Here is a 12,302-nt window from a genome sequence, read left to right as displayed (position 1 = left end):
TCCATGACGCCCAGTTGTTCTTTTCCCTTTAAAGATGGTTGAGGGCTGAATATGACCATGTTTCACTGTCCACAGCATGAAGTTATCAACAGTGGGGCTGAAGAGAAGGCTCAGCAGTCAAGGAGCTGCTCTTCCAGAGGACCCGGGTTTGGTTTCCAGAACCCACATGGTGGCGCACAGCTGTCTTTAACCCCAGTCCCACCCAGGGGATTCAATGCCTTCTTCTGGCCTCCAAAGGCACCAGGCATAGATGGGGTGCACAGACATAAGTGCAGACAAAACACCCAAATACATAAAAAGTAATTAATTAAATTAAAAAAGAAATTCTCAGCTGGGTGGTGGTGGATCACACCTTTAATCCCAGCACTCAGGAGGCAGAGGAAGGTGAATCTCTGGGTTCAAGGCTAGCTTGGTGTACAGAGTGAGTTCCAGGACAGCTAGGGCTACACAGAGAAACCCTGTCTCAAAAAACAGGAAGAGAGAGAGAGAGAGAGAGAGAGAGAGAGAGAGAGAGAGAGAGAGAGAAAGTCCCAAGAAAAAAATTATTATAAAAAAGAAAATGATTGAAACTGGGTGTATAGCTCAGTGGTATAATAGAACACTTGCCTGGAACTCATGAGGCTCTAGGTTCAATCCCTAGTTCTGCAATGAATATAAATAAACAAACAAATAAACAAACAAACAAACAAACAAACAAATAATAATAAAAATTGGTAGCTGTCTTGAGGGCTAGAGTGTTTGATTGGCAGCCGTCAGATCCCTCCAATGCAGCCTGTTGCCAGGAATAGAATCCAACAACTGCCAGGTAGGGGTGAGTTGGTGGGAGGTTGTAAACATTATTCCAGCCACCCCCGAAGATTCCGCAGCAACTACAACTCCAGCACCACCATTTCCAAAGAGAGTGAGGCAGCCTACTTAAGTCCATGTTTAGATGACCCCCCTCCCCAGGGACATCATAGCCGTCCCTGGTTGGGAGGAGCTCCTTTCGGACCACAGGCTCCCTGGAGCAGCCCTGACTAAAGCTGCAGCTGTCTGTGGTCGTGACAGCGGGGTCATTCTAGCTGCAATGAAGTCTTCTCTGGCACCTGAACCTCAACAGAAGTTTCCGTGGACTATCTGAGGCTGGACTGGAGGTTTCCGAGCATCTGGGAGGTGTTGCTGTCAAGACAGTTGTGATGGTCATATTGTTTGATTGGCAGCTGCCTCACATTTTCATTTCAGGTATTTCCTGAGCAACTGGAGTGTTCTCCAAAAGCATCGCACCTATGCCTACCTCTTGGCATGTCTTCCCTTCTTTCTCCTCCAGCATTTTCAGTTTCAGTTCTTACGTTAAGGTCTATTGGGAGTTGATTTTTCTGCAAGGTGAGAAGTAAGGACTTATTCTTATTCTTCTATATCTGAACTCAGGATTTCCTTAGCAACTGACTGGGGCCACTTTCAATTAAGTAGATAAGTCAGGAATGGACTTTAAGGTGGTCTAGAAATATATCCAGTCAAATTGCTTCCTGGAAAAAGACATAAAAGTATAGAAGCACAGAACTTTGTTCTACCTGTACAATGGAATATTATGCAAGGACAGGTCAGTTCAGACAAAATAGGAACCAGATACAGGTACAAAGTTTTCTTTTAGGGTAATGAGAATGACTTATAACTAGATAGAGTGGTTATGTAGCAACGTAAATAACACTGTAATTGCTCGCTCTATACTGGTTAATTTTTGTTATGTGAATTTTTACCTAAAATTTTCTATGTGTACCTATGCATTTGTACATGCTTTTGTAGGCCAAAGATCAGCTGTGGAGGTCATTTCTCAGGAGCTGTTCACCTGGTGTCCCCTCCCCGCTGTGACCCTGGTGTTGCACCACCCTACTCCCCTTCTCCAACCCCTGTTGCTGGGGCAGAAGGTCAGGAATTATTTTTAAACACTCTCTCAGCAGACATCTTGATTAGGTTTTCATTTGTTACTTGCTTTTTAAACTTTTTTGGTTGTTCTTGTTTTGTTTTTCAGAGACAGAGTTTCACTATGTAGCTCTGGCTGTCCTGGAACTCACTCTGTAGACCAGGCTGGCCTTGAACTCACAGAGATCAGCCTGTTTCTTCCTCCTGAGTGCTGGGATTAAAGGTGTGTGCCACTATGCCTGGCTGCTTTTTAAACTTTTTAAAGATTTATTATTTTTAATTATATGTAGGTGTATGTGCCTGTATGTGAGTATGTACATATGAGTGCAGGAGTGTGGGAATGTGGGAGTGCAGGAGTTCAGATACCACTGGAGGCTAGAGGTGTTGGATCCCCTGGATGCACATGGTTTTGAGCTGCCTGAGACAGTGCTAGGAATACAATGCAATCCTCTAGAAGAACAGCAAATGCTCTTAACCACTCTCCAGCCCTCGTGGGTTTTTGTTGTTGTTGTTGTTTGTTTGTTTGTTTTGGTTTTGGGGTTTTTGTTTTTTGTTCGTTTTGTTTGTATACTTTGTTATTTTGAGGCAAGGTCTTTCATTGGCCTGGAAATTAGCACCTAGGCTAGGCTAGGTGGCCAAGGAGTTCCAATGATCCACCTGCCCTCCCTCCCCCTCCCCAGCACTGGATTATAACAGCTCACTACCACATCCGGTTTTTTCACATGGATCCTTATGCTTGTGTGGCAAGCACTATACTGACGGAGCTACCTCCCATCCTCAAGAAATAAAATTAATTAAATAGTTTTCTAGAGCATCCTAGCATATACCTATAATCCCAGCACTGGGGAAGCTGAGAAAGGAGGATTATAAATTGGGCTACCTTGTGAGATCTTAAAACAACAAAAAGTTTTCTATAAAAAAAGTGAGTAAAAAATAAAAGGGGCTGGAGAGATGGCTCAGCTATTAAGAGCACTGGCTGCTCTTCCAGAGGACCTGGGTATTGCAGAATATTATTTTAAGAAATGTTACATTTGTTTATGCTGTAGAACATTTATTTAATGATGCAAAGATGTGTTGCATTCCTTTATGTTGCATTTGTTTAACTCTGTGAAGCTGTGTTACTGTGCCTGTCAAAACACCTGATGGTCTAATAAAGAGCTGGACGGCAAGGCAGGAGAAAGGATAAGTGGGGCTGGCAGGCAGAGAGAATAAATAGAAGGGGAAATCTGGGAGAAGAAACAAGAGAACAAGGAGAGGAGGATGCTAGAGGCCAGCCACCCAGCCTCACAGACAGCCACAGAGTAAGAATGAAAGTAAGATACACAAAAGTAAGAAAAGGAAAAAGCCCAGAAGCAAAAGGTAGACAGGATAAGCTAAAAAAAAAAAAAAAAAAAAAAAAGCTGGCTAGAAACAAGCCAAGCTAAGGCCAGGCATTTATAATTAAGAAAAAGCTTCTGTGTGTGATTTATTTGGGAGCTGGTTGGCAGGCCCCCCAAAGAGCCAAAAGAGCTAAGAGTAAAAGAACAACCAACAACATTTTGGGGTTCCAACGTGGGGCTAGAGTAAAAGAAAATCCAAGGACACCTGGATTTGATCCCCAGTACCTATGTGGCAGCTCACAACCATCTATAACTCCAGTTTCAGGGGACTCCAACCTTCTCTTCTAGGTTTCATGCGCACCAGATAGATGTGCACAGACATACATGCAGGCAAAACACCCATACACATAAAAATAAATTTAAAATAAAAGCTGTGGGAGAAAGGAAAAAAATCATAGGAGAAATGCATTTTGAAAAGGTTAAGCTGTTAATATGTGGGGAGAAAGTCTAATTTCTTCAAGCATATAAAGAAGTTTGTGAAAAAAGTAATGTTGATCTTCAATAATAGAATTAAATTGTAGTTGCCGTACACCTTCTGTCATATCCTGTACCTGTGGAACTGAAGAAAGTGTAATAGATGCTCTCCTGGTTTAATGACTCCCCTTGCTCCGTTCATCACTAAATTATTGATTCATTGATTGTGGAGACGATCAATGCTCTTGCATATCATAGATGGTGTCAGGTTGTCAGCCTTTACCCCACACCCTGAAGACAGTCCCTGCAATGGGCAGACTACTTTGTTTAAGCATTCGCTGAGTCAGTGCGAGAGTTAGACCAAGAGAGTAGGAAAAACCCTGGAGGTGGGGTCAGAGAAGTCAATCAAGGCCCTGCTCTGCAGGGATGGTTTCAAGGCGAGTTCGTTCAGTGTCTGGATCCAGCTTCCCAGCTTCCCACAGACGGGTCCCAAGAGGGAGGGCCTCCCAGCCATTGTGAGGCCTGACCTGAAGCCCTCCACATCGCGAACAAGCGGGCGGAGGACTCACTCGAGCCCCTCGACCTTCTGCTCCCCCAAATTCTCCCAACCAACCAAGTGATACAGTCAACTGTCTGGGCACTAGGCAGGACATTGCGCATGCTCCTGGACTAGCCACTGGACTACGACTCCCGGGAGGCACTGCGACTGATTGATGAATCAAGTATCCAATAAACAATTGACAATGTTCCGGAGGCCCAATCCCGTAGGGGAGAGGTGGGTCTTCCCGTGGGTGGCTCTCTCAGCCAGTGGGCGTCCCCGCGGCCCGGCTCCGGCCCCGCCCCCAGCCCGTGCTCTCGGGGTTCCCGTCTCCAAACCCTGGAGAGGCGTGTAGCCCGCTGGCGGGGCTGGGTTCTGAGCTGCTCCAGATCGTGCAGGTGGCTACTGGAGCTGACTCCCAGCATTGCGGTAGAGCTGCGCGCCCCCTTGCTGCAGCTTCTCCAGGCCGAGCTGGCTGGGCCGCGGAGCCGCACTCGCTACCCCTGGCGCGCTGTGGCCTCGCTTGACTCTGCGCTTTTGCTCTCAGAGGTACTCGGAGTCGGAGTCTGCAGGATGCTGGAGAGTTGGTACGAGCTATCCACAAGACAGCTTGAACTTTCCTGGGGATTCCTCTATCAGCCTGTTAGATCGTGTCGTGCGTTTCGCCAGATACCAAAATAAAATATTCCCTCCAGTGCCCTTTTGGAATATTATGACTTCTCTCCTTAAAAACTGACCAACTCTTCCCACTGCCAGGAACTATCTTGTCTTCAGAGTCTGGGATAAAGGCTAGCAAATGAGAAAGCTATGTCATTGCGGTTTTTCCATCCCTAACACTCCCAGAGGGGCTTCGTTCCTACCATTTTTCTAACCTTCAGAAATTTCTCCAGAGCAATGACCCAGAAGACTTGATCAATTTACGATTAGAGTGACATTGTTTCCCGAGCCCCCAAAATGGCAGCTAAAATGGAGATAACTTTGAGTACCCACACTGAGGATTCTGACAAGCAAGAAGGACACATAATAATGAAGCTGGAAGAGAAACGTGGGCCCCCTCAGCAAAAAGCCTGCACTGATCCTGAGCTTTCCCGCCAGAGCTTCAGACACTTTTGTTATCAAGAAGTGTCTGGACCCCAGGAAGCTCTCTCCTGCCTTCGACAGCTCTGTAGACAGTGGCTGCAGCCTGAATTACACACTAAGGAACAGATTTTGGAGCTCCTAGTGATGGAGCAGTTTCTGGTCATCCTACCTCCAGAGATCCAGGCGCAAGTCAGGCATCGGTATCCAATGAGCAGCAAGGAGATTGTGACTCTGGTGGAAGATTTGCACAAAGCATCCAAAAAACCAAAGCAGTGGGTAAGGAGGGTCCTTTTTCTGTGGGTCCCAGGATTTCTTTGTTGTCTTTTGAGGTAGTGTTTTGTCTCATGCTCCCTAGCTAGTTAAAGATTCCAGAGGAATGGATGGCTTCAAAAGTTGTTTCCAGACTCCAGGAACTCCCCTTCCCCCTAAAAAAGTTGTAACAGGGTTTCAGAAAACCCAGCTACTGGCACCCATTGAGGAGGTAGAAGACTAAGATATTCCTTCATAGATCTCATGGCCTTAGAAGAGGAGTTTTAAGGTTCTGGAATCTCTGCTGTCAGATCTTCCCTGACCCATTCATCTTGAAGTTTTGCTACAATCAGAATTCTTAGCTAACAGGTCAAGTCTTTTCGACAGGAAACTAACTTTGGGTGAAGTTCTGTGGACTTTGTTCCAGTGACAGTTCTACCATATTGTCTTTGATGGGGACGTCTCAGCTCAGTTCCCGGGTGTTGCTGCTCCATCCCCTCCTATTCCCTAAGTCAGACCCCAGCTGGAGCCTCTGAAGGAAGCAAGTCAGATGTGCTTTGGAAAATGGCACTGTGAGGGAACAGTGGGTTTGTCTTCGTAGATCTGAGTACCTTGGGCCTCTTTAGCACAAAAACCTACCAAGTTGGAATGTTTTTCAGTGGCCCCTTCTCAGACTGCTTTCTGTTCCCACCGGGCCTGTCTCTAGCAGAAGTAGAGAGGGTTGGGGTGTAGGATGGGAATGGCAGGGGGAGGGGCCATTGTCATCACTGGTCCTGATAGTTTTGACAGCTCTCCTCTGAGGATCCTGGCCCCAGGCTGTATGAAGCAGTCCCATCCCTCTCATTCTGCATGTTCTCCGGTCACCTCCTTTGAAGGTCTTGGTGGTATCTATAAACGTTGAACTCCAGGTCGTTGCCAGGACTTCCCAGGGTAAAGGGATCACTCTTTAGCAGTGAGTGGCATGTTGCTCCCAGTCTGTCAAGGAATGGAGAATTAATGGATACCCCTTTTCCTAGGTGACCGTTTGTATGCGAGGGCAAAAGGTGCTCCTGGAGAAAACAGGAACTCAGCTTGTAGAACAAGAACTTCCAGACTCTGAACCTCAAACTGCTAGCAGAGATATTCAAGAGAACTCTCTGGAAGGGCCTTCCTGGGAAGGATCTCATGACCAGCTGAGTCCCCATCATGGGGAGAAATATCCCTTCTACCAGGAACCAGTCCCCAAATTGACTGAGACAGGTAAACACTCTGTATCCTTGGGCCCTCTCCTCAACTCTTTATTTCCATCATAGCATCTCATTCATGGTTCTGCAAGTGTGTTGCATATGACCACCTTTTAAAAATTTATTATTTGTGTGTGTGTGTGTGTGTGTGTGTAGGGGCCTGTGTGCCACAGTGCACATGTGGAGGTCAAAGGACAACTCTGTGGAGTCATTTCTTTCTTTCTACCCTTATTTGGGTTGTGGAGGTCAAACTCGGGTCTCTGGCCTTGAGTAGCAAGTGCCTTTACTTACCAAGTCATTTTCCTGGACAGTTCCCACCTTTTAAAATTATGATAACTGATTTTTTTTTTTTCGAGGCAGAGTCTCACTATGCAGCCCAGACTGGTCTGGAACTCATGTAGACCAGGCTTGAACTCACAGAGATCCACCTGCCTCTACTTTCCAAATGCGGGATTAAAGGTGTGCATGACCATGCCCAGCCTGTTTGGGTTTTTGCTTGTTTGTTTTGGAAGAAGTACTGGATTAGTTTGCAAAGTGGCTGCACCGTTTGAGGCTCCTGTTAACCAAGTGTGAGGGTGCTTGCCCACGTCCTTGCTAGCACTATGCCCAGTTGTTTTTATTATGATGATGGAATATCCCCTGAGGTTTTGATTGTCATTTCCTTAATGAGTTATGATGTTTAGCATTATTTCATATGTTTATTAAATTATATATCTTGGCCAGTGAGATGGCCCAGTGGGGAAAGGCACTAGCCACCAGGCTTGACGGCCTGAGTTCAGTCCCTGGGACCCACATGTTAGAAGGAGAGAGTCACTCCGGCAAGCTGTCCTCAGACCACCACACATAGTTGGTCATACAAGTAGCCACCCCCAACACACACACAAAATAAATATGACCTTTTTAAAAGAAAATTGTATATCTTGTCTTTTGTTAATTATGGGGTATCATGTAACCTAGGCTGGTTTCAAAACCACTACTTAGCTGAGGCTGAACTTGAACTCCTGATTCTCCATTCTTCACCTCCTAAATCCTGTGATGAAAGGTCTTTGCCTTCACTCCCAACTTATAGAAAAATTCTAGCCTTATACTTTGCCCATTTTTAACTTGGGGTATTTGTATTTTTATTGTTGAGGTTTAAGAGTTAAAATAAGTGTTCTGGATCCTAGACCTCACAGATGATAATTCATGAATGTTTTCTCTCTCATTCTGTGAATTATCCTTAGAGTTTTTGATGGTGTTCCATAAAGCACAAATGTTTTGTAAAGTTGTTACTCCATTTTTACTTATTTTATGTATATTGTATGCATGTGGGAGTCAGAAGAAACTTTGGAGACTCAGGTCTCTCCTTCCACTGTGTGGGTCCCAGGGGTCACACTCCGGTCATCAGGCTTCGCCACAGCTGCCTTTACCCATCTCACCAGCCCAAATGTTTTTCCTGTTGATAGTCTCTAATATTTTTCTTTGCTTGGGCTTTTGGTGTCATAGCTAAAATACCATTGCCCAATCAAATGATTCAGATTCACAGATATGTTCTCTTTAAAGAGTTATGTTTAGCTCTTGTGTTTAGAACCTTGGTTCATTTTGAGTTAGTTTTTTGTATGTGACATTTGGTATATGTTACTAAGGTTACTATAACAAAGTCCCTTAGGCCTGGCAATAAATAACATATTTATTGTTAACAGTTTCAAAAGTTAAGTCCAAGGTCATCTGGGGAGTTGACTTAGTGGATAAGAGTCTTTGCTGAGTTCACATCCCCAGTGCCCCCTAAAAGAAAAGCAGCCCTGGTTGTATTCTTCTGTACTGCCAGTGCCTTGGGGGTGGGAGGAGACAGAAGGATCGAGCCCCGAGGTGAGTGAGGGGCCCTGTCTCAGTGACTGAGGCAGAGAGTGATAGAACAAGACACTTGATATCTTCTGTCTCTTCACTTGTGCGTTACAAAGGCGTGTGCGCGCGCGCGCGCGCGCACACACACACACACACACACACACACACACACACACACACACACACAAGTCCACAGTTGGCACCAGCAGACTGACAGCGTCTGCCATGTGTCCCCATGTGACTGAAAAGAGAAACATGAAACAAGTTTCTTCCGTCTGCTTGACAAGGGCACTAATTCCATTCATGAGGGCTCCATCTTTATGGCCCAGTCACCCCCCACTACTACTTCGCTGGGGATTGTCAACACATAAATGTAGGGGTAGGCATTCAATCAGACTGGAATCTGACTTCATTCTTTGAAGCCAGGGTCACTTACTGAAAAATGACTCCTTTCTCATCGAACTGTCCTTAAGAACCTCGATGAAGCCAGGCATGGTGATACAGGCCTGTAATCTCAGCACTTGGGAGATGGAGGCAGAAGATCAGGAGCTTAAGATCATCTATGTATCATCATTTACATAGTAAGTTTGAGACCAGCCTGGGATATATGAGATCCTGTCTCAAAAAAGGAGCAAAATAAAACCTTGATGAAAATCATTTGGCAATAACTATTTGAACTCCATATTAAATTTTAAATGAATTAAAATTCAAAATTCAGTTCCTCAGTCACATTAGCTCTGTTTCAAACACTCGACAGTCACATCTGCCTGGTGGGCACCATGTTGAATGGTGTATGCAGTTCATAAAAACAAAATTTCCATTTTGAGGTCTTGCTTGATAGTGCTATTGCTGATTCTCCAGTTTCCCTGGTCCATTTTAGCTCATATCCATCTTGATCCTCAGTCCTGCCAGAAAGTGGACAGTTTCTTTAATTAGGATCCATATCTACTCTATAGTCCAGTTTCTAAACACCTAGGCTGTCAACATCGTGCTGAGAAAAACACCACAGTCACTGGATTTATCATTCTTTTGAAGTGAAGGAAGATGTCAGTCTTTGTCCACGTGACGGAGGGATATTTATTCAAATAATTATTCTAAGTATTGGAATTTTAACCTCCAGCCAGGTGCAGTGGTACATGTCTATGGTCCCAACTTCTCGGAGTTTGAAGTCAACCTAGGCAATACAGTAGATGCTGTCAATAAGTAAATAAACTTATGTCAGCTGTCTTCCTTCTTCATTGTCAAGACTTCATTCTGATGTCTTTGTTCTTTGTTTGCTTGTTTTTTCCTTGCTATTCCTGTTTTCCTATATCTTTTTCTAAAAATGGGAAGGATAGAAGGATAATTTGGTTCCTAACATTACTATAAATTAGAGACACTCTCAGGAACTAGTTAACTGTGCAGATTTCCAGGCCTAACCCTCAGAGATCCTAACTCACCAATGTCAAGGGTGAGGAGCCCCTTGTTTCTGGGTCCAGAGGAGTCTGATGCTTGTATGTTACCAGCAGAAGACTGTCTACCCTGACAAAGCTCACAACATACTTCACACAGAGACTGTCTACCCTGACAAAGCTCACAACATACTTCACACAGAGACTGTCTACCCTGACAAACCTCACAACATACTTCATGCAGAGGCTGTCTACCCTGACAAAGCTCACAACATACTTCATACTTCTTTTGCTGAAGCTCTTTCTTCTAAGTACAGAAAATGAAGCACATTATTTCTAATTATAGAGGCCTCCAGGATGAGAAGTGAGAAAGAAAACCCACAACAGGAGGGGGCAAAAGGAGCAGAGACACATGCAGTGTCACCCGGGAGACCTAAAGGGGGTAGTCTGCACAGCCCTGAGCCAAGAGGGGTGAACATGAGTGAACCCCGATTGTCACAGAGGCAGGCCAGACCCCCAAATGCTCAGAAGGCATTTGCTCACTACCAGAGACATTGCAGAGAACTGGACTATATCAGCAACCCCCTCAGAGGCCATCCACTGAGAGAATTAAAGAAAAGCAAAGGAGGCAGAAGAAGTCTGAGCAGCCTTCTGCAATGTCTTAGTCACCAGGCAGCCCGCTCAGCCAAGAAACCCTATAAATGTGACGACTGTGGGAAGAGCTTCACCTGGAATTCAGAACTGAAACGACACAAGAGAGTGCACACGGGAGAGAGACCCTACATCTGTGGGGAGTGCGGAAACTGCTTTGGGAGGCAGTCAACTCTGAAACTGCACCAGAGAATCCACACTGGGGAGAAACCATACCAGTGCAGCCTGTGTGGGAAAAGCTTTCGCCAAAGCTCCAATCTCCACCAGCACCACAGGCTCCACCATGGGGACTGAACAGATACTAGGTGCTTTAGACTCCCAGGGAAGGGCTTCTTGTCTCTCCCTTACTTGCATGTAAATCACTGATGTCTTTTTGACCCTTGGGGAGTGATGGATGAGTACTGATGGGGCCTGTCTGCAAAGATGGCAGATCTGGGGTTGGGGAAAGAGAACTGCAGTCACTGCAGAGTGGGGACTAGTTACTGAGGAGTAGGATGAGCCACATACTATTAGAAGTCACACTAATAGAATGAGGATGAGCCACAAGTGGTTTTAATTAATTAATTAATCCTTAATTAAATTCTCCTTGTTGCTTTGTCTTATAAAATAGTTGTTTTTATGTGCACACTTGAGCAGTTCACCAGAATTCCAAGAAAACATTCACTGAGAAGTCCACTAATAGTCTTTCTGCAACTAACTTTTTTATTGTTGGTGTTGGTGGTTTTTAATTAATTTTTATTTATTTTTGAGACAGGTTTTCTCTACATAGCCCTGGCTGTCCTGGAACACACTCTGTAGTCCAGGCTGGCCTCGAACTCAGAGATCTGTCTGCCTCTGTCTCCCAAGTGCTGGGATTAAAGGCGTGTACCACCACCACTGGGTGGTAGTTGGCACTTTTATTTAAAAAGTTGTATTTGAGGGATCCTTTTATATCAAAATTCTTTTGATTTACAAAAGATGTTGCAACTCCAGCCCAAAATATAAGGAAAAGCCACAGGGAGAAGTAGCTACTGCTCTTCTGCTCTGGTGGACAGGGAACTTCTGCCTCTTCTTTCTCAAATAAGCCATTAGCTTTAAGACTGTGACTGGCATTTTCACAGTGTTCACAATTGGATTATGGTGATGGTTACAAAACTCAGTGACTCCAGGAAAATTACTGAAATAGGCTAATTTATGATAAGTACCTCCATAGCATTTTTTAAAATGACAGAATACTATATTTATATAAAATGTTAAGAGTTTCAGAACTGGGTCTGAGACACCATCCTGTGCCAAACTCTTGTTTTCTCAAAGTAGGAAGTAGAATCTAATCAGTATGACCCTAGGCAAGCCGACCTCTTTCCCAGTTCAGGCCAGTAAGATGTAGTAACTTGTGTACAAATAGGAGAATGTGGCCATTCTTCTTTTTTTTGTTTTGTTTTGTTTTTCAAGACAGGGTTTCTCTGTGTAGCTTTGCGCCTTGCCTGGAACTCAGTTGGTGGCCCAGGCTGGCCTCGAACTCACAGAGATCCGCCTGGCTCTGCCTCCCGAGTGCTGGGATTAAAGGCGTGCGCCACCACCGCCCAGCCATGGCCATTCTTCTAAAAGCATCAGTACCAAGTCATGGCCTTTATCTTCAATATTCAGCCTGTCCTTACCTCTGCCCTAGCCCACA

General features: G+C 44.9%; 1 protein-coding gene across 1 annotated transcript; it reads left to right on the top strand.

Annotated features, from left to right (window-relative positions):
- Window positions 1–4,791: 4,791 nt before the first annotated feature.
- Znf174 (zinc finger protein 174) lies at window positions 4,792–12,037 on the top strand. The gene is made up of 3 exons (XM_059269156.1): window positions 4,792–5,586; window positions 6,576–6,798; window positions 10,344–12,037. Exons 1-3 carry the CDS (start codon window positions 5,185–5,187, stop codon window positions 10,940–10,942), a joined length of 1,224 nt encoding a protein of 407 aa, XP_059125139.1. The 5' UTR covers window positions 4,792–5,184; the 3' UTR covers window positions 10,943–12,037.
- Window positions 12,038–12,302: the final 265 nt, after the last annotated feature.

The sequence above is a fragment of the Peromyscus eremicus genome, chromosome 8a, assembly GCF_949786415.1.
Source record: "Peromyscus eremicus chromosome 8a, PerEre_H2_v1, whole genome shotgun sequence".
NCBI classification, from domain to species: domain Eukaryota; kingdom Metazoa; phylum Chordata; class Mammalia; order Rodentia; family Cricetidae; genus Peromyscus; species Peromyscus eremicus.
This window is presented reverse-complemented; position numbering and strand designations above follow the sequence as displayed.

What these genes read in the sequence shown, in the direction of transcription:
- Znf174 (XM_059269156.1), top strand. Translation starts at nt 5,185, where the DNA reads ATGGCAGCTAAAATGGAGATAACTTTGAGTACCCACACTGAGGATTCT. An exon ending in CCAAAAAACCAAAGCAGTGG is followed by an intron (nt 5,587 to 6,575) that starts GTAAGGAGGGTC and finishes CCCTTTTCCTAG; the next exon opens with GTGACCGTTTGTATGCGAGG. An exon ending in CCCCAAATTGACTGAGACAG is followed by an intron (nt 6,799 to 10,343) that starts GTAAACACTCTG and finishes TTCTAATTATAG; the next exon opens with AGGCCTCCAGGATGAGAAGT.